We start from the raw sequence: 22,373 nt of genomic DNA, 5'->3' as shown, positions 1-22,373 counted from the left end.
CAGGTTCGAGCACCCGTTTGCCCCCAAGCAAACCTTCCCAAGCCTCCTCTCTGACCCTGTCTACATGACCAGGCCTGTGCCTAGGGTTTCCTGCCTAGTTCTCCAGTTGTCTCCTGAGACTTGGCCAGGTCCAACACCTGGCCTCACTCTTGCCAGCCTCCTAGCTGATGACACTCAGTGTTCCTGCATCGGGGTTGGGTGCAGGGCAGACCATGGCACATGGCATGCAGAGGAAGCCCAACTGTGCAGGCAAAGCACACAGGTAATGAGCAGCTGTCAAACTCTGAGCAGTTGAATTCTTTAAAGACAGACCGGTAAGAGTGGGGTGAGTGGAAGGCCCTCTGTCCTGAGAGACAGGCGAATAAGGCAGGGGAACCAGGCCAAGGAAACAAAGCCAAGGCTTACTCGGTCCCCTCTGACCTGCTGCATGCTCCATACCTAAACGCTTCCTCGGTCTAATAAAGCCCACTCAGCCCACAGACCCAGCTCAGATGTCACTGCCTCCCACCCTCCCTGCCACGTACAAAGTCTTACTTTGTGCTGTAGCTAACTGTTTGCATGGGGAGAGGGATAACAGTGCAGAAGAATATGGGCTTTGGGGTCAGACAGGATGTCATATCCCTGTTCTGCCATTTAGTAGCTTTGTGACCTTAGGCAAGTAACAAGCTGCTCTGAGCCTCAGCTTTCTTATCTTTAAGTGGGGCTTTTAAAAAAACTTGCAGAGATAATGCTATGTGTTCATGCACTTTCTTCTGAGGCATGCAGGAAGACCACGTTTATCAGCCTCCCTTGCAGTCAGGTTGCTGCCAGGCCTGGCTCTTGAAAATATCCCACATGCTCTTTGCACAAGCAAGAAATAAACTTTATTGTATTAAACCACTGAATATTTGCTACTCCAGCAGAGCACATAGCCTATCCTTTACAAATAGGTAAGTAAAACACAGCGTGGTTTGCCTCCCATGAAGTAAGGTAACAAGAGCTCAGACTAGTGTAGTGGCAGTGGAGCTGGAAAGAAATTGGTGGATTTGAGAATTACTCTGGAGACAGAACTAACTGGATCTAGCGATGGGCTAGATGTATAAGGCGAGGGAATGGGAAGTGTAAGGAATTACTCCAAGTTTTTGACTTGAGCTGCTGGATGCAAGGAAGGGCTATTTACAGAGATGAGAGAAAATGGAAGAGAAGTGGGGAGGATCGAGAGCCCTAGTTTAGACATTAAATCCGAGATGCTAGTGAGACATCCCAGTGAAAAGACTGAGTTTAGAATTAAATATAGGAGTCTGGGAACAGTTTGGGCTAAAGATAGAAAATTGGAAGTTATCAGCTTATAGCTGATATTGAAAGTTATGGAAATAAAGACCCAAAACCAAGGCCTCAGGAATCAGTATTCAGAGGTCTGCAAAGAGGGTAAATGTTAGTTCTCTTCCCTCGTAAGTCCTTCAAGGGAAGGACAGAAACCATTACTTCTGGATGCTACGTCAACTTTTTTTATATTAATATTCTAATTCTGTAATTAAGGAAGTACCTCAGACTGGAAGGATTTAGCCCAATGTATTAACCCATAAATGCTGTAACTATTTTTCAACTCTCTAAATTCTTGTGTCTTTTTGCCATCACGGTTGCTGTACCATGAGTATAACTAACCGTACATGCCTAGGGTTTCTGGATGAACTTCATGCTTATGCCTGCTTGAAAAGAGCAAGATGAAGATAATGATTTTAAAAGATGAGTTCATTTGGTTTTTTTATTTACAGTAAGGGGAAAAAAAACAGATAAAACTACTTAATTTTCTTCCTTGTTCATAAGATCAATTTGTTTTGCTAGATGTTACCTTGTAAAAAATGTACTTTGTCTGATAATACAGCTCCACAGGTAATATCATTTCCAGTTCAATGAAGGAAGCGTTCACTGAACACCTGCTCTAGACCAGGGACATGGCCAAGTAGCAGGGGTTGGGGGATGGAATGACAAGCCCTGCCTCCCAGGAGCAGAACTGTTTTAAAACCAGTTTCCCTGGTTCTGTATAGCATAGTATAGTGGAATTCTGAAATGTTCAAGTTAGATAGACATCTTAAAGATAACAGCTCTCAGTTCTTTTTTAGGAGCTGTGGTGTTCAGAACTGGGAAACAATACTATAAAACAGCAGTGCCGGGGCCGGCCCCATGGCTTAGCGGTTAAGTGCGTGCGCTCCACTGCTGGCGGCCCGGGTTCGGATCCCGGGTTCGCACCGACACACCGCTTCTCCAGCCATGCTGAGACCGCGTCCCACATACAGCAACTAGAAGAATGTGCAACTATGACATACAACTATCTACTGGGGCTTTGGAGGAAAAAATAAATAAATTATAAAACAGCAGTGCCACTTGCTGTATGTGACCTTGGACAAATCATTTAACCTCACTGGGCCTCAGTTTCCTCATCTGTATAACTGGATGGTGCACCTACCAGATAGTTATTGTGAGATTTAGATAAAATGTATGTGCAGAAATGTCTTCTAAAGAACTGTAAAACAAAAGGGGACGACATGTCTAATAACTATTTCCTACCCTAAAACACTAAGCAGAGATGTTTTTCAGATACTCAACAAGGACAGCCAGTAAACTTTCTTAATAGAGCACGTTCTTAGTACCTGAGCTAGACCTCCAGCATGTATCAGGGTTATGTCAGGCATCCAGGAGCATCCGGGAACCACTAAGCCATACAGTGCAATCACAAAGTAAGGGACAGAATAGAACAGATACGCCAGCATCTGTATTGAACAGAGAAATAACATCATCAGCAAATTAACAGTTAACCCGGCCTGATGAAAAACACAGAAAATTAGCATTTTCATCTTTAAAAATGTTAATTCCTATTTCCTACATGAGACCACATTTCCCATTCTTAAAGAGAGAAAATTAGTTTTATAAAAATCTTAGGCTTCATAACTACTTGACCTGGATTTTAGGATAAGCAGCAGGATCCTTTAGGTAGGGCTCTTGAAATTGTATATAAAGTCGGCAGAGCTCAGCTGGGCAATCCAAAGCAATCTGAGAACAAAAATGAATTCATTATAAAGATACAATCACATCTGGCTCTTATGTTTGCTGATAAGGCTAAATGTGCCAGGTTTAGTCACAAGCTGCTTTGCTATTTTAACCAAAACTCTGTATTGTAAAAGCGAAAGAAAAGAAACATTCTGCAGATTTACTCTAAGGAGTTTAAGCAGAGGTTAATATTGGAGCAGGAAATGGAAGCGAATGCCCTATTCTTGGGTACCTTTTGAGTATTCGGTTTTAAGTCTCTAGGTTTTGCTAGCCAAAGCACAGCTAGCTTTAGATTATGAATTTCGCTTTTCCTGGGAATAACTAGGCAACTATTCCTGCAGGAAGAAAAGTACATTTCTATGCCAAATTCATCTTACTATGCTTCGCAAGATTCAAAAATAGCATCCTCCTCTCTCCAGTGCCTCACAGAGAATATGGCCTTTGGGGGCAGTAAAGGATAATGATTTGAGAGCAGAGTCCTCTTGTCTGAAGCCACCTCCTGCGTCCACTTTGAAAGAGAGCAGAGCAGACTGAATCACGGCAGAGTCGACTCTAGGCCACAGAAGAGACAAATGTCTCTTTGGCACATTACTGGATCCCCTCTGAGTCACCTCCCTCAGGCATCATTCGTCCTATCCTTGGCCATAAATGTCCTCCCACCTAGATAACATATGACACAGGCCAGTGGCAGAGTTGGTAAAAATGGCCCCCAACCTAAAAGCCCATCTGCAAAAGTCCCACCCACCAGGTGTGCACACCCCACACGCACACGTTTTTCTCATGTGCACAGGAGTGCATATGGCTATGCAAGAACACAGTTGGGGCTCATTTTTGTTGTTCTTTTAACTTTGGGAATTATAGTAAACTAAGCAAAGAACAGTTTCACTGCTCTGTGGTCTGAGCAAAGCCTATGGCCCTGCTTTCTCCACTTCCCTTCCCTGTGCCACTCTGCCTACTAGCCAACTCTCCTCCAGGAAGTTTCTGACAATCCACAGACAGACACAACTCTTACAACAGCTTTTCACCGTGAACCCAGCCAGCCGCGCTGGACCCCAAAACAGTGAGTCAGCTACATCAGCTTACACTTGCCCCTCCGCTCCCCAACTGTTGTGCAACACCAGTAGGCTTAGAACAGTTAGGAATTGTCATTGAAGCTGAATATAATTAACCATGTAATTCCGGCTGCTCAAGTTTATTTCTGCTAAGAATAAATCACGAAACTGGGGCATCGTGAAGGATCATTGATCAATAAAAATAGTAACATCAAACATTTATTGAGCACTTAATATGTATAAGTCATTGTACAAGTGTTTAATCTTCATTATCTTATTTAATCTTCAAAACAATACTATAAGGTAAGTACTACTGTTTTATAGAGGAAGAAACTGAGGGTCAAAGAGGTTAAATAATTTTTCCAAGGCGACACGGCTAGTAATGGCCAGGATTCTAACTCCTTACTCTGGTACCCCTTCCTCAGTCCCATCCGCCTACTGAGAATACATGGATGCTCTGTGCCACAGTTTTATTGGAGTATTAAGTTATCACCCTTACCAAAGATATTTAAATTTAAATCAGAAACATCAAAGGAACCAAAAGAATGAGACTAATGGGTAATTTTCAGGTGCCCTAAAATGGGAGAAGGAAGATACTTCTGAGTAGAGCTTGACCTAAGCACCTGAAGGAGGTGGTATGAAGTTGCCCAGAATGGACCGCCCTTTGGGAGGGGAGGTTTGGGGTTGACCTGGGTGGGAGAGGCAGGAAGCAGGTCTAGCCTCTAGGCTCTAACAGGAGGAATATTTTGTGAGCATGCTAGAAGTCTGATTAAGAGAGAGAGAGTTCTTTATGTTATTTTGATCTGTTATGCTTACCAAGCCTCTAAACAGGCAAAAACCAGTTGCCAGGAGGAGACACACAACCAACATTAAATCAAACGGTCTTCTCAGCAGGTCCTTCGCTTGGACTTCTTGTACAACCTGAAACAGAGTTTGTAAGTAATGAGCAGGCTCAAAGCGCCAAGGAGGAACCTGAGATCTACTGAGACGTAAATGCCATGATGACGGGTAATGAGAGGATTTTTGCAGATTCACAACGCATCTCATAAACCACCAGCCATGGAACTTTAGCAAAATCATTTCCCCCTCACATCTCAGCTTCCTGACCTGTGGAAGGAGGAGATTGGGCCAGGTGATCCTGAAGGGCCCTTTTAGCTCTATGAGTCCATATTTTTTTCTTGAAATAGCAAAAATTTTGTGATTATAAATGTAAGACACACTCATTTTAAAAATAAAGTAAACCATAAGCCCATCACACTACTATTAATAGTTGCTATATTTTTCTGGATGGATATATAACTATATATAGATAATCTACATTTATTTTTCACAAAATTAGGACTTAATGTATAAACAATTTTGTATTTGTTCTTTTGACACTCAACATCTACGTATATTATAAGCAGTTTTCCACATTATTAAGAATTCTAATACTTAATATCATATGGAAGCACCATATTTTAACTATTTTCCCATTGTTGGACATTTATGTACTTTCACTATTACATTCAATGTGATGATGAGCAACTTTGTACATAAATCTTTGACAGCATCTCTCTCATGGTTTTCTTAGGATAAGGCCCTAGAATGTTAAGAGAATACTACGTTAAAGGGTTAAATTTGTTGAGGTTGATGTCATTGCCAAATTGCTCTGCAAAGCGATTCTGAATTTATGTTCCTGTCAGCACTATGCGATAATGTCTATTTCTCCCTGGCCATCACTGTGTTTTAGCATTTTAAAAAAATAGTAATAGGGCCAGCCTGGTGGCGTAGTGGTTGGGTTCACACACTCCACTATAGCGGCCGAGTTTGCAGGTTTGGATCCCAGGTGTGGACCTACACACCACTCATCAAGCCACGCTGAGGCGGTGTCCCACATACAAAAGAATAGAGGAAGATGGGCACAGATGTTAGCTCAGGACCAATCTTCCTCGGAAAAAAAAATACTAATAAACAGTTCTGTGTGTCTCATGACAGGAACACTCTGCTGACACACTCTTATGGAGCCTTCAAAGGCAGTGGAGTGAGCACCAAGGCTATGGTGACTGTTTGCTTTTTTTTAACAACCACCTCATTCCTCAAAAGGATGTAAGGGAGTACCAGTTGTCATTGTGCCAACCTGAGTTTACATAGCAGGTGTCTAATGTTTACAAATCAAGTGTTTATAAATTAAAATGTATTTTAATGAATTCTATTGTAAATCTTTTTGTAAAATGAATAATGTTTTGATTATCTCTAGTAATTCATATTTTCACATATCAGTTTTGCGTAAAGGATCTTTTTTTTTTTTTTAAAGATTTTATTTATTTTATTTTTTCCCCCCAAAGCCCCAGTAGATAGCTGTATGTCGTAGCTGCACATCCTTCTAGTTGCTGTATGCGGGACTCAGCCTCAGGATGAACGGAGAAGTGGTGCCTCGATGCGCACCCGGGATCCGAACCCGGGCCACCAGCATCGCAGCGTGCGCACTTAACCACCAAGCCACAGGGCCGGCCCTGCGTAAAGGATCTTAAGGATCATTTAATACCTATAAAAGGAAGAGAAACCTAGAAAGATGTCACTAGCTTAGAAATGAAGGCCTTAACAGAGTACCTGCCCAGCCAGTATTGTTTTACCCTGACCACCTTGGCTGTGAATGGACAGGAGCTGTCTCAGAAGACGTCCTGTAGCCAGTTTCCATGTGCCTGGATCTGTTGATAATCAGACCCTATGGCTCTGTGTGCTACCTGAACAACAGTATCTCTCCAGCCTCCCCTTGGGGCAATAAATGTACAAGTATCGCTGAAAGAGGTGCCCAGGTGCTCAAACTCCAGGCCATTAATAGCCCGAGACAAACCACACACTAGCGCACTAATGCAAGATCTGATGGAAAGAGCCAATATGACCACTGGCACAAGAAGTTCCAAAATGTATGGCCTGGCCAATCAAAGCAGACATTTTCAGACAGAAACAGATCTTCTTGGCCATGGTAACTACCGTGTGAACCAGTGCTGCAGAATCAACACAGTCACACGGTTGAATGCCCCAAATGCTCCAGTCCATGAAGGCACGGTTCAGTCCAATAGCCAGTGGGTGTGAGTGAGCCCTGTGAGTTTCAGAACAGGTTACATTTAACTTAATAAAATCACCTTTGAAGGATAATTATAATTTTCTGATGGCTGATTATAGATTCTGAAACCAGCCCAGACAGGAAGACAAGTATATGGTATGCTTAAGAAAAGAGCAGGGCAAATGCGTGTTCCGTACTTTCCTATTTAAAAGAGAGAGAGAAAGAGAAAGTCAAAAGTTTACCAAAAGTATATCGAAACACAAATAACATTTAAGATAGCTCCCCATCTCAAGTCATCTAAAATTTTGCTGTGGACCAGACAATACCTTGTAATGAGACCAAAAAAAAAAAAAAAAAAGTCAATTTAAAACTATTAGGTGTTTATTAACAGGCATATCCTATCTACAGTATTTTAAAAGTATATTTAATATAATATCCTGATTTCTTGCTTGCATAAATAACCTCTTTTTACATTAGCTTTCAAGAGTCTTAATTTTCAAGTACATTTATCGAGTTCCCCATAGTGTGTCAAGAGTTAAATATAAGTTGTAAGAAATATTTGCACACTGAAGGTAGCCACAAACACAATACTTGCCCCCTCTAGATCCTTCTAAAAGTCAGGAATCACTGATATTATGTTGTCTACTTGTTCAATGTACACTTCTGAAAACTGCTCGAAAGCATTTCTTAAAAAGTGAGCTTAAGAAGGTGAAAAGGAATAATTCTGCAAAACAGCTTTTTGGTAAGCTTGGAATTTCTTGCTTCTATCACAACCAAAATAGCTTCTCTATTTAAAAACAATCCCCACTGTTCCAGAAAAGGAAAGTAAATTTTAAGATAAAGTTTCTTACCTACAATGTTTCCAGGCACAAAAACAACAACGCTCATAATAATAGATCCAACCCAATATAAGCCAATGGTTCTGTAACTTTCCCTGTAATGAAAAAATCTTGGCTTAATGCACTGGTCTTAGAATACTGTTAGCAAAAGATGGTCCACAATATTATCTTTATTCTAACTAGTAAAGTACATAAATTGAAACGTACTGAACGAGAATAACAAACACAAGGAACCCTACTGATCAGACTTCATTTCCATATGTGATATACTACAGAGCCCTCGATGTTCCTTTTGAATAGGAATTATGTTGCTACGCTGATCTTCTGCTAAACTACAGCATGCTCATCACTGTCAGAGTCCCACACCTCCCTGTTCTGTGTGAAACTCACAGCATGAAAGGAAAAAGAAGGTTCAAAGACGAAAAGAAACTGGATCCATATTTTAAATCATTCTAAGTACGAGTAATAGGATGTTACATGGACTTTCTCTGGTGTCACAGAACTTTGGCCAAAGCTCCAAAGATGAAGATAATAAGTGACACATCCCTCATGTTCCGAAGGAGCTGCTAGACATACACCCCTAATCTTCTAAACAGACGATGTTGACAAAAAGTTCTTTCAACTGATAACCCCAATAACCCACCTCTGTACGGGGCTACGAGAAATTCAAAAGGAGATTCTCTGAAGGGAAACAGAAGTGGGGAACACTGTGTGCTTCCTGCCCTGCCCCACCCAATGAGCCAGACGCAGCAGATCCCAGGAGGCCCATTCACAATGGCTGGGACTGTCAGCAGGAGGACAGACAAGAGTCTTCTTCCCCAGCTGGATGCTAACAGAGCCATGGAAACTCAGGCCCACTCCTGGCAGCCCCCAAGCAGAGCTCCAGCATTCTCAAAAACACCTGACGGGTTCCCTAGAGCTTGGGAACATTCATGAAGAGAGGGGCTGGTGCCTAAAAAGTCCAAAAATTAGCTGGAGCTGTCCTTGAGTTCATGATTTAGGGGTTGGGGGGAGGGCAGGGGGCAGGCAGTTGGTCAAGCTGAATTTCAACCTTGTATGGGGCAAGAATGCATGACTTTCTCTAACTTGGAGCCAAGGGGAGGCCTAAGAAGGTAGCTGGGCTTGAGGAGTCTTGAAAGGATCCTGCCTTCCGGGTTACAGGGACCCCAGCAGAAAGAAGCTGTGGGTGTACCACCATGGGCAGGGAAGTCACACAAATTCAGCCAGAGAGAGCATTGCTCAGTTCAGGGATTGGGGCAATGCAAAGGTTCCTATGGGTACGAGTCTCCAAAGAACCCACACATGTGCCCTACGAGACAGACCTAGCGTAGCATAATAACAGGAACCAGTACCCAGAAGACAGCAACTGTCATGTGAGACTCTGCCCCTCTTCCTTTAACCCCATGTACGTACACACACGTTCCCAGAGGGGCCAGCTACAGAGTGAGTTGAGAAGGAATAGAAGGATAGACCAGACATCCCTGCCTCACTGCAGGCCCCTAAGCCTCAGGGCTATGCCTGAACTGGGGGAAAAGAGAGCTTTGAACTGAAATGAAATTGAAGTTTTGAATTAGAATGTGTTGAACATAATCAGAAAGTTAAGGCAAGGACAATAAAGCCATTCTAACTTGTCTCCATCGAGCATACATTCATGTCCATGTAACCTGTTGGTGTATTTGCCTCTATATGTGTTTTCCTTACATACTCACTTATCGGTTGCTGAGGTGGCAGAAGCACACACACACCAGGCAAACTGACTTACTCCCATGCTATGGCTGCCACCATCACCAGATACATCAGGTAGTGAGCAGAGCCATCCCAGTAGCAGATCATGTGCCCATATGCAGTGTTCAGATACGGTTCACCCTAAAGAAAACATTAAAAAGAAGTCCACTGTAAAAATGACTCAAACATTTCAATGCTGAATACCAGACGTATTGCAAGTAAAATAAAATAGCAGAACTAAATTGTTAGGCTGCTAAATGAAACTATCCTTAAGCTTCTAAAATTACAAAATTGGTAGGAACATGAAAATATAAATTTACCCTGGAACTGCCAAAACTAGAGTCTGCCACAGGGGATGGAACGAGAGAAGGTCTGGCCGTTCCCTAATATGCTGGGTCAACACAGGTGTGTGCAGTGCTACAGAGCATATGGCGCCCTGGGCAGTCCTGAACTCACTGAGGCCAAGTCAAATGTGTGACTGCTGGTGCTTGGCTCTGGCCAGAGTGAGTGGCCAGAGAAGACCCTGCTCACCAGAGCCTCTAGGTGACCCTCATAGTTCATGCTGACGCTGAGGCTCATGGGGATGAGTGTGAGCAAGGCCGTCCTTGCCCACACCCCCCAGCCCACACACACACAGGCAGGCGGGCACTGCACTCAGAGCTCCACACCCACCCCTCGTTCAACCTTCCCAACAGCCCTACAGGACGGACGTGACTGACTCCATTTTACAGATGAAGAAACAGAGGCTCCAAGAGGTTACGAGACTTGCCTAAGGTCACATAGCTAGTATCTAGCTCTGCTTCTTTTCAAGAAGAGCCGTACTTCTCCTGCAAAATTTTTAATCTTATGAACAGAAGGTGATATGATGAACTACATTTCCCTTGTCCAGGTGGCGACTAGACATCACTGTCCGATTTGCATGGGGTTTTAGTGTCATTCTGGCTCCACTCCGTTTTCCTTTCTTCTTCCTCCCACTTCGTGCTCTCCTGCCTGGTTTCACATGTCTTCCTAAGATGCCTGAAGTCCTTTCCACAACAAGGAACAGTGCAGATCAACCAGCCCATCAATCAACAAGCAAGAGGGGCATTCTCTGAAGCTTTGCACTCCCCTGAGGCAAGGACTGCTCTGACATCTCTCCCCACAAATCAGATCAAATGAAAATCATGGAGGAGGAAGAAACAAGACAAAAGGTGTCCTTCTGCCCATGCCTGGCCCACATGTTTTCTCTCTGACATTTCTCTCTGGCTTCGACTGGACAATACCATCCAGTTTCATGGTTTTAATCATTCACGCTACACACCTGGCTCTTGGAGCCAGGGCTGGCCTCTCCTGGTGCCTTAATGGGCATCTTTACCCAGATGGCCCATGGGTCCTGCAAACTCACCTGAATTCCTTTAACTCATCAGCTTCTCCCCTCACCCGAGCCCCACCTGGCCTCTCTATATTAATGGTGATGCCACTCAACTGACCCAGGTCAAAAACCACAGGGTCTTTTTTTATTCCTTTCTCCTATGCGGTCTCTTGGCAAGTCCTATCAATTTTATCTCCATAACATCACCCCAGGCAATCCTCCTTCTTCGTCGCAGCCTAGTTCAAGCCGTCAGTGCCCCCACTGAACCATTCCCAAACAGTCTCTTTACCTCTCTCATCTCCTTCCGATCCACCACTCTCCCACTGCCAAAGGAAGATTCACGGGGCCTGGCTCTTAACAGGTCACTCTTCTGCTCAAAAACCGCCCAAAGCTTGTTGCTGCCTGCAGGCCCAACCCCCACCTCCTCTGTCTGGCAGCCAGGTCCCCAGAGCCTGGCCCTGCAGACCTTCTCATGGTTCCACCCCAGTCCCCTTCTCCTATCCTGTCTGCCTCACTGCTTGTCACGCCACCAGCTCGGCCTCCAGGCCCTCTTGGCAGCCACCTCCTCCCTGAAACCTGGCTCCTCTGGCCTCAGTGGACCCATGCTCCCAGGGTTTTCCTTCTGCCTCTTTGCCTGCCTCTCATGGCCCACTTCAGAGGCTCCTCTTCTTCTGGCCACAGTCTCCAAAGTTCTCGCCTCAGCCCTCTTCTCTCTCCACCTTCTCCTGGGCAAGCTCCTCTCCTCTTAGACCTTCAGGTACCAACTATACTCAGATGGCCCCCGAATCTCTCTGCCAGGAATGTTCCTCAGAGCTCAAGACCTGCACAACTCTGCCAGCTGGGACATCTGCCAGGATGTCCCTCAACCATCCAAAACTCCACGTCTCTAAATGAACGCAGCATCACGCCTGCAAACCTGCACCCCAGTTGGCAGTGGGGAGACACATGCTATTCCTCATCTCCAAGCTTTTGCCCAAGCTGTCCCTTATCCTTGGAATGGCCTCCACCTCCCTAGTCTACCTGGAAGATGTTTATCCTCCACTGCCATTGCCATTCTAAAAAATACCAAAGCATTGTCACCAACTCGATGGAGCCTCCCCTGACTGCTCCCAGAGTCAATTCTTCCTCTGTGCACTCCATGCCTAGGGTGTCTCTGTCACTGCACCTAGGACAGTGCCATCTCCCTGACAGCTCCCGGAGGGAGGAAGCAGGCCTTATGAGCCCGAGTCTGCTTCAACACATGCCCATGGACCTGCGTTCCTCCTCTCATCCCTTTCGGGTTTAATAACAGCAGCATTCTTCCAAAAGCAGGAAGCAGGATGTCACCTTGGACCTTCCTCTCCCCGTCACCCCCAACTCACCCAAGTCCTGCTCATTCCAGCCACTTGAATTCTCTGAAGTGTGTCCCTCTCCACTTCCTGTGCTCTTCTCCGTCTGGGCCATCTTCATGCCCTTACTAGCCCTGACTGGTGTCCCAGCTCATGGCATTGACCCTTCCCTTCAACCTCTTCCTTCCCAGGGCTGACCACATTGTTCCCTGACTTAAAATCTTCCCTCACATATGGGATAAAATCCAAACTCCCTTAGCTTGCATACAAAGCTCCCCATGATTTGAAACACAGGTGAAGACTGTACTCTCAGCTCTGCTCCTAATTTCCAGTGTGACCTTGAGTAAGTTACTTAACCTCTCTGGGGCTGCTGGATTCTTCACACCATAAACTAAGAAAATCGGTGGGGCCGGCCTGGTGGCGTAGTGGTTAAGTGCGCGTGCTCCGCTGCGGCATCCTGGGGTTCAGATCCCAGGTGTGTACCAATGCACCACTTGTCAGGCCATGCTGTGGCGGTGTCCCGTATAAAGTGGAGGAAGATGGGCACGGATGTTAGCCCAGGGCCAGTCTTCCTCAGCAAAAAGAGGAGGACTGGCATCAGATGTTAGTTCAGGGCTGATCTTCCTCACAAAAAAAAAGAAAAAAAGAAAATTGGACTAACTCTCTCAGGTGTGGGTAGCTCTGTAACGCTGTGATGGGGACAGGGGGTCATCACAGTCCAATGGCTCCATTAACTGCCTCAGAGTTTGGTCCTTTCCACATGTGAGACTGACTTTCAGATAGAGTGATGTTTTAATAAAAACAGACACTCAAATACTAAATTCATTTAAAGTATCTCATTTATATTAAATACAAGCAAAGGAGAAAGGCAGTGGGTCAGGTGTGAGGGAGGAGTTGTAAGACCGACCCTTGAAGAGAATCGCCTCGCCGAGACTTGATCCTGGCCTCCTGCTTCACTTGCCCCGGGAGTAAACAGCCCGTGTGTCCGGCAGGAAATGAAACACCACGTATGACACCTGCTCACACTAACGGAAAGGATTTCATCTCTGGGCAACACAGCTGGGGTAGCTGACCCTTTGGGTTAAGGCTCATCATCGCTAAGCAACCCCATACCTCTCTCAGGTAGTGTGTCATGAACCCGTCGATGATTCCGTCCTGTTCCAGTGCTATGATGAGGTTCACCACACTGGTAAATCCAAAAACCGTGTACACTAGAGCAAAGAAAGAACAGTTGAAAAGCAGCAGCTCAGGGGACGATGACGAAGAACTTGGCATTCATCAATAATAATGGATTGTTTTGGGGCCGGCCCGTGGCTTAGTGGTTAAGTGCGCACGCTCCGCTGCTGGCAGCCCAGGTTCGGATCCCGGGTGCGCACCGACGCACCGCTTCTCTGGCCATGCTGAGGCCGCGTCCCACGTCCAGCAACTAGAAGGATGTGCAGCTATGACGTACAACTATCTACTGGGGCTTTGGGGGAAAAATAAACAAATAAATAAATAAATAAAAAGAGTTACTATATACAAAGCATTAAAAAATAATAATAATAATGGCTTGTTTTTAACGTTTTCCAGAAGATACTATGGACACTGTCAACATGGACTAACAGAACACGCCTCCTGCACACACAGTGCAATCTCTGCCTGTGTCACGGATCGCCCCATCACTGCCCTAATGCTCTCACCGAGGGGACCCCCGCCAGGGGCACAGAATGACGAACTCACCCACTGACTCTGTCCCAGAGGATTCTACCAGGCCGCCCCCACCCATCGTCCACTCCCCTACAAGTGGCTGCCCAGGGCTACACCTGCATCCCACCTGGACAGTGGGACCAGTGGCCAAGGAAGCATAGAGGTGACTACCAGGTTTAGAATAATGACTCAGAAGAGAGAATTCATCTCAATGATTACCACGCAGGCCAACTCACAGTGTGTCCAGCATGTTTGCCCTTCCCACACTGGAGCTCCTAAAGACAGCAGCTGATGAGCAAGGGACAATGGTTTTAAGAAGAAAGGCCAGTGACTTTTAAAAATGGATATGAGATGGTACAATTGAATATTAAGAAAGGAAAGCCATGGGGCCGGCCCCGTGGCTTAGTGGTTAAGTGCGCGCACTCCGCTGCTGGCAGCCCAGGTTCGGATCCCGGGCGCGCACTGCCGCACCGCTTCTCCGGCCATGCTGAGGCCGCGTCCCACATACAGCAACTAGAAGGATGTGCAGCTATGACATACAACTATCTACTGGGGCTTTGTGGGGGGTGGAAATAAATAAATAAAATCTTTAAAAAAAAAAAAAAAAAGAAAGGAAAGCCATAGCATCTCAGAGAATCTTACTAAGGTTGTGAGAATCTCCTAAATGGGCTTAAAACTACCAGCAACAGATAGCTAAGGAATAACACTTTTTAAACAGTGAGTGATCAAATTTAGTTCATGTTAGTTTATCAATACAGCTGCATTTTCAAGTTGTAACAAATCAATATCTTAAACCATGTGATGGGCATGGACAGTAGAAAAATCTGAGGTTGAATGTAAGAAAAGCTGAGAAAAAAGAAATGAGAGGAGAGTGGGGAAGGGGAATTCACCAAGAAGGGAAGCAGGCCTTGCCCAGAGTCTGCAGCCAGGAGTCCAGCATTCACATTTTCCCCGGAACAGCGGCAGGCCCACGCGCTTCCTGTCCTGAGGACCCTGCCCCCCATGCCTCTGGGCAGGCCTTGGCCCAGATCTGGCTGATGGTGATCAGCCATCAGTAGATCAGCCATCATATGTCTCCCAGGAAAGGAAGCATTTGGCACATGATCATTCACATAATCATCCTACCAACAATCGCTGATGCCAACAGGAGTATCGGACGCTGGGTCAGAGATGACAGGGACAGTCTCTGTCTTCCAGTGGGCAGGAGTCTGGCCTAGGGTCTGAGCTTGAGGCTGCAGTATGCTCAAAGCTGTGACAGAAATGAGGACAGGGGGCTGAGGGTGTAGGAGCCCCACCCTGAGGAGTTGGGAGAGACACGATGCAGCTAAGTGTGGGCTCCATGGAGTGGGGAGGGCAAGGAGGGAAGATGGCAGCAGGGGACGAGTCTGGAGAGGCAGGCAGGGGACAGATCAAAGGCTGTGGAGTGGGGCAGGGAAAGGACATGGACCTTGACATCAGACAGGCCGGCTCATCTACTGACAGGCTGTTAAACTTTAGGCAAGTTACATCATCTCTCTAAACTTCAGAGTTTTTCATATGCAAATTGAGAGAAATTAGGTACTCACAATTCTTCTCCCCCTCCCTACCTTTGCCAAGATCCAATGTGGGCAGAGAATATTCCCCACACCATTGACAATGGGCTCAGCCACATGACTCCCTTTGGCCAGTGGAATGTGTGTGAAAGCGACAGTGGCCAGCTCCAAGCCAAGGCCCTAAGTGGCATTGCTCTTTTTCCACTACTCCTCTTGTGCTCTGTATCTGCCACGAGAAGGGCACGCCCTAGGAGCTGCTGGTCCAAGAACAAGGAGACACATGGAACAGCCCTGAACCCGTCCCACAGCCTGAAGCAGAGCAGCCCAGCCAACCTGCAGACCCGTGAGCAAGGAAAATAAATGTTCATAGCTAAGACATGGAAACAACCTAAGTGTCCATCAATGGCTGAATGGATAAAGAAGATGTGGTGTGTATATATATATATATACACACACACACACACACACACAATGGAATATTATTCAGCCATAAAAAAGAAGGAAATCCTGCCATTTGTGACAACATGGATAGACCTCAGGCCATTATGCTAAGTGACGAATACCACATGATCTCACTTATGTAGAATCTAAAAAAGCGAACTCACAGTAACAGTAGAATGGTGGTTGCCAAGGGCTGGAGGGGTGGAGGAAATGGGGAGATGGGGGTCAAAGGGCACAAACTTCCAGTTATAAGATGAATAAGTTCTGGGGATCTAATGAGCAGCATGGCGACTACAGTTAACAACACGCATCGGACACTTACCCACAGAGGCATCTACATTTCACAGGTGTTTGGTGATTGTGACACCACAGACCCCAGCACGTGTGGCTTGGACCCACACACCATGCAGCAGACAAGCCACACACCATGCAGCAGAAGGCAATGTCAATTACCCACTGCTGCGTTTTCCTTTTTCTCCTTCTTTTAAAGCTTTTTTATCTTGAAAACTCTATGATGAGATAGTGCAAAATGAAATATGAGATAGTGCTGGAAGATGCAACCCCCAGGCCAGAAGGCACTCAGCTACTGGGGAGGAGTGAAGAACCAGTGCAAATAGCACTGTGGCTAACGACACAACCTACTAAAGCCGGAAGGATGTCTGTGGCTGAAGTGCATGAAGGTGAAAGGAAAGTCCGATGCTGTGCCACACACAGTTGGAACATGGAACGTGAGAAGCACACAAAGGTGTCAGACAAGGGGGCGTTTTATCTCCCTATCTGTTTAATCTGTATGCAGAACATATCGTATGAAAAACTGGCCTACCATCGACTGATGACTGAATAAAGAAGATGTGGTCTACATATACACACACACACAAAGGAATACTACTCAGCCATAAAAAAGGCAAAATCATCCCATTAGCAACAACATGGCTGGGAAAGTAGAAGTAGAAAGTAGAAGGCAGCAGGAAAAGAGGAAGACCAAATTTGAGCTGGATTGACTTCATAAAGGAAGCCACAGGCACGAGTCTACAGAAGGTGAGTGGCGCTGTTGAGGACAGGACATTGTGGACATCGCTCATTCATAGTGTCACCAGGAGTCAGAGCCGACTTGATCACTCGTAACAACAATTGCATACTTAAAAGTTGCTAAGAGAACAAACCGTAAATGTTCTCACCACACGCACAAACAATGGTAATTATGTGAGGTAAAGGAGCTTAAGGTGAATAACCTTATTGCGGCCCTCATTTCACAACACACACGTGTATCAAATCGTCAGGTGGTACACCTTAAACTTACACCATGTTATATGTCTATTATATCTCCACAAACCTGGGAAAAGAAAAGAAAAAGAAACATTCATTGCTGTAGGACACTGAGCCGGGGATGTGTGATGTGCAGCATTACTAAAGCAGGAACTAAAGGAATAAGATGCCCAGAGCTCCCGGCACAGGAAGTGCTCGAGGGCCAGTGACAGCTCTGCTTGAGCCAGTGTGGCGCAGAGAGAGCATGGGCTTCGGGGTCAGTGCTGTTCTCACTATGCCACCTTGATCATGTTTCTTAGCATCTCTGAGTGAGTGTCTTCATCTGTAAGTGGAGGATATCTGTTGTGAGAATTAAGTAAAATAATCCTGGTAACGTGCTCAGAGCCGTATCAGGTACACCGTGGGTGCTCCATCAGTGGTGTTTTTATTTATTTAACATACATGTGTATTTGCCAGGCACTGTTCTAAGTACTTTACAAATATGATCTTATTTAATGTTTGTACCAACCCTCCATGGTAGGCATTACTATTTTCCTCGTTATACAAATGTGCAGACTGAGGCACTATGCAGTTAAGTTCCACGTCAGGTGGCGGGGGCTGCAAGGAGCAGGAAGGAGCTGGTACTAGAGTTGAGGTCAGAGATCAGAGCATGGGGAGATGGGGGGGGTGTGGGGGACACAGAGGTCCTGCCTAGCCCTGGTAGTGGAGCCACAGCCAGGGGAGGCGTTGGCCTGGAGGTGAGGGCCACGCCATCCTGAAATACTCCTCCACTTCCCACCACTTCACCCGTGGGCTCAGAGCATTCACAGCCACGGAGGAAAAGGAAGGGCGGCCCACGTGTTGTGCTATTAAGTGGACACAAACGGTTTCCCGCCCGGGGAGACGTACCATAGAACAGTGGGTCCCGGGGCGGTTTCCTTTTGACGAGGACACGAGCCAACAGGACGACCAGGAGCAGGATGAGGGCAGCAACCCCCACAATTGTCCAGGAACTGCAACAACCAGAACAGGGAGGTGGTCACTCACCAAAATAAACACGCTGGTGCCCGGAACTTCCTGGCAATTGAAGGCACTCACTCCAGCCCTGCCTCTGCGTGCAGCTCAAGCCCCTCAGGGTGAATGACGTTGATCTGCGCACTCTGGCCCCTCAGGCTGAATGACGTTGATCTGCCCACTCTGGCCCCTCAGGGTGAATGACGTTGATCTGCGCACTCTGGCCCCTCGGGGCCACTCCTGTGAATTTCAGGGACCAGAGGCAGCAGGTCCTCACTCTTGTCACTCTGCACAGACCATGTGCCTGAGCACCCTCAGCCCCACCCCAGCTTGCCCCCAACATGGCCGCTGACCCACTGCCTCTGCTCCTCCAACCCCTGGTCCCTGGTCCTGGTGGGTGACAGGCCTAACCATTGATCTGCCACCTCCCTCAGGGCCAGCTGGAAACTGCAGACTGATCTCCAGGGAACACGCAGGAGTTCAACGACACACACCTTCCAGGGGGACAAGGAAGAAGGGACACAGGTCATGTGCATAATCAAAGGGGCCAGGGGACGAGGCCAATCCAAGGAGGGGAAGAGTCTGGGCCAGACCTGAGGCCAGAATGAAGCCAGCCCCCACACCAGGGCCAGCAGGCCAGCATCCAACCCTAAACCCAAGAAGCCAAGGCTCGGCTCGGTGGAGCACAGCCCCGGATCTTCTCCTGGGAAAGGGCGCGGCACCTGGCACCAAGGAGACCAGGGGCCAAGGCCCCTCCTCAGGGGGGCAGCACTAGGGTCTGAGGCTTGCTGGAGGGAGCAGTCAAGAGACCCAGATTCTAGTACCTGCTCTGCCACTGCCTGACTGTGTGACCTTAGGAAAGTCATGTCATTTCAGTCACCTGTTTATTAATTAAGGAAAAACATATTGAAGAAAAAATATATTACACACCCACACGTGCCAGGCACCATGGATGAACAAGAGAGGCCCCTGTGCTCGTGGAGGGACCTATCTCATGAGCTCTGAGCTCTCATCCACCTCCAGTCCTACAGAGACACTCTGCCCCTCACACTCCAGCACCAGCAGGGCTTCCGGTGCTGATAAACCCCACCTGGCCCGCTCCCACGGACCGCTGCACCACAGCCTCCTGCACAGCCCGAGAGAGCTGCCGCCAGCACCCTCCCCATCAGGATCCCTCCACACAACACAGCCCAACACGAGGACTCTCGGATAACCTTCGCCATACGCACCGGGACTTCTGGAAAGTACCCTTCTCAGTCACAGGTTCCACAGCCCACCAACAGCCTACCAACAGCTGAGGGACAAACTCATGCTGGAGTTCACCCTACACGCCTGCAGCTGGAATGGGTGCTAGGCACTAGGCAGAACTATTTTCCCCTATGTCAGAGGGGTCACTCGGGAAGTGATCCATCCAACCTGCAGGCCCCAAAGAGAGTGGCCACAGGTGCAGGAAAGCCGTATCTCCAGCACCTGGTCCCAGGCCCCACACAGAGTCGGGGAGTGGGCTCTGCGCATCAGCAGCACTCAGATTTCCAAATGCCACCCTAGACTTACAGAATCAGAATACTTCAAGGATGGGGCATGGGAATATGCAACTCTTTTCAAGATACCTGGATAAGTGTGATGCAGCAAGTCTGCCTGAGGACTTCTGCTAAGGTGTACAAGAATTAATAGATGGACGAAGGACGGAAGCGGGGAGAGGAAGCGAGGAAGAAGAAATGGATGGATGGATGGATGATGGATGGTGGATGGATGGTAGATGGAAGGATGGATAGATGGAAGATGAATGGTGGATAGTGAATAAATGGATGGATGGTGGATGGCTGGATGAATGGCTGGCTAGCTGGCTGGATGGCTGGCTGGCTGGCTGGCTGGATGACACAGTTCTATGATAAGAACAAGGATGACCATGTCAGTGTCCAGGTAATAGACTGAAATAGGAGGTTTCTAGTGGTGCACATCAGTGGATGCTCCAGGCTCCTCTTGTAGAGATGAGCCAAAGGAGGAGAAGATGGAAGAGAAAGTTGATGTGGGTCAGAAACATGATGCTGGGCTGAGGCATGCCGTGAAGAGGGAACAGATTAGGTGCGCTATGTAAGCTGACAGGCATTTTAATCATAAACAGCCTGAGGTAGGTGGTGGCCAGGAGACAACCCTCATCCCTGCTCCTACCAAGGACCTGGGCTCACAGCCAGCAAGATCGCATAGCTGGTGCTCTTCTGGAATATGAGAGAACAGAATAAACCGGTTCACGGCGTCCTCTCATGCTCTCCACCTCTAGTGGAGGAGCAAAGAATGAAGAGAAACTGGGGCACCAGATCATCTCTGTCTCCTGGCGACAGCCAAGTGCAGGACCTGCTCAGACAGGGAGAAACAGATCCAGCAGGGACTTGGAGGCAGGGGGTGATGGGTAAGTACTGTGACTCCCCCAAGAGTGAAAGAGTTGTTAGTCTTGGGATGGGGGGTTTTTATGGATGCCCTTTTGTGAACAGACACCTACTGAGAGGGGACATGTGTGGGTGAGTATGAGAGTGTGTGTGTGTGTGTGTGCATGTGTGTGTGTGTATGTGAGAGAGACAGAGAGAGATTCCAACACTTTCGTGACTCCTCAACCTAATTTGCTTTTTCTGTTTTCCAGGCTTTCATAAATGGTCTGATAGGAAGAAGGCCTCAACTAATTCCAGCGAATCCAAACCTACCTGAATCTGCACAGGGCCCTGTGCCGGGCAGGGCAGTACTAAGGTGAGCTATGGCCTGGGGAGGTAAGTTCTGACCACAGGAAAGCAACTCTCATGGGAAAGGCGCAATCCAAGGGGGCTCAGAGGAGGGAGAGAGCACGTCTGCTTGGAGGGAGGGTCTGGAAAAGGAAAAGGTGCCATTTTGCTCCAGGCCGTCAAGTCCAGGTGTGGCTTCAATAGTCAGCCAGGGAAGAAGGCATCCAGTCAGAGGGGACAGCATGAGCAACGGCAAGGAGGCAGGAAATTTAAGGAGTGTCCAAGGGGTACAGAACATTGCAGTGTGGCTGAAATATTAGCACAGTGGACGTGGGGCGCTGAGGCAGGGGGACCCCCCAGGGGAGGCTCTGCCATGGTCCACGTCAGGGAGGGCCAGTGCCAGGGGAAACTAGAAGGAGGAAACTGATGCTAGCCTAGCCCCAGGCCTTATGGGGAAGGGGACAGTGGCAGGGAGGGAGTGGAGGGGTCAAAGGCCACTGGGATTTTAACCTGCAGGAGGATGGGAAGAAAGGTTGGAACCAATCATTCAAAACTCTACAGGGCTTAGCAATGTGCTCAATAATGCACGGCAATACATAATTCAGTGTGTCCTCAGTAAGTGCCCTCACCACCCTCCTAGTGGCTGAGGCCAAAACCTCCGAGTCATCCTCACATCCTCGCCATGACCTGCAGTCCTTCTGTAAGCTGCACTGCTCTCTCTCCAGAATCTCCCCTGGTCCCAGCCACATCCCTCTCCCAGCACTGCTCCCTGTTCCCCTACCTGGAAGTCTCTGTCCCCAGATCTTCCTGTGGTCACCTCCTGCAGCTCAAGTGTCACCTCCTCCAAGAAGCCTTCCCTGACCACCAGTCCCCTTCCCAGTCACTCTCATGTTGCCCCATTTTATCTGTTGATGTCTGTCTCAACAGCTTCTCCAGCCCTTTCTGGCTTGTTCAGGGCTACAGCCCCAACACTTGGAACAGTGCCAAGCACACAGTAGGGACTCAATGAACACTTGCTGAATTGCCCCTAATGCCATTTTAGGAGTGCAGGGTTCCCCACGCACTATATTCACAGACGTGTGACATCCACTGCCCAGAGTTGCTTTTTCTAGTAGCTGTGCCCCAAGACTGGGTCCGACCGAGCGCAGACACTGCCGGTGCCTAGCGAGTGCTCAGTATGGAGGGGGCGTCTGGATAAGGCAGGCAGCAAGTGGCGGCCCGGCCCGGAGAGGAAGTCCCCGCCCTGTGGGCAGACATTTCTCCGCAGTCGGTCTGGGGGGTTTGCAGCGTACAGACTGATGCAACTTCCTTAGCACCAACTGCTGTGGGAACATAACAGGTTACTTCCTCCTCCCCGCAGACGGCAA

General features: G+C 47.5%; 1 protein-coding gene across 3 annotated transcripts in view; it reads right to left on the bottom strand.

Moving 5' to 3' along the window:
- Window positions 1-22,373, bottom strand: part of TM6SF1 (transmembrane 6 superfamily member 1) — a 29,146-nt gene that overhangs the window by 5,768 nt on the left and 1,005 nt on the right. Inside the window, exons 2-10 of one of the 3 annotated variants that reach the window (XM_087429023.1) lie at window positions 18,188-18,291; window positions 17,334-17,366; window positions 13,485-13,582; window positions 9,730-9,833; window positions 7,980-8,062; window positions 7,208-7,329; window positions 4,896-5,000; window positions 2,938-3,030; window positions 2,631-2,750 (exon numbers count right to left, since the gene is read on the bottom strand). In XM_087429023.1, the coding sequence (XP_087285149.1) occupies window positions 2,631-2,750; window positions 2,938-3,030; window positions 4,896-5,000; window positions 7,208-7,329; window positions 7,980-8,062; window positions 9,730-9,833; window positions 13,485-13,582; window positions 17,334-17,366; window positions 18,188-18,291 (862 nt within the window). Of the gene's footprint in view, window positions 1-2,630; window positions 2,751-2,937; window positions 3,031-4,895; window positions 5,001-7,207; window positions 7,330-7,979; window positions 8,063-9,676; window positions 9,834-13,484; window positions 13,583-17,333; window positions 17,367-18,187; window positions 18,292-22,373 lie in introns of those variants that run through there. The other 2 variants (XM_004431991.3, XM_087429024.1) reach the window with 2 other exon arrangements.

The sequence above is a fragment of the Ceratotherium simum genome, chromosome 3 (genome assembly GCF_057802395.1).
Source record: "Ceratotherium simum simum isolate JZ-2026a chromosome 3, ASM5780239v1, whole genome shotgun sequence".
Taxonomy (NCBI): Eukaryota; Metazoa; Chordata; class Mammalia; order Perissodactyla; family Rhinocerotidae; genus Ceratotherium; species Ceratotherium simum.
Note: the sequence above shows the minus strand (reverse complement) of the source record. Positions and strands in the feature narration are given on the sequence as shown.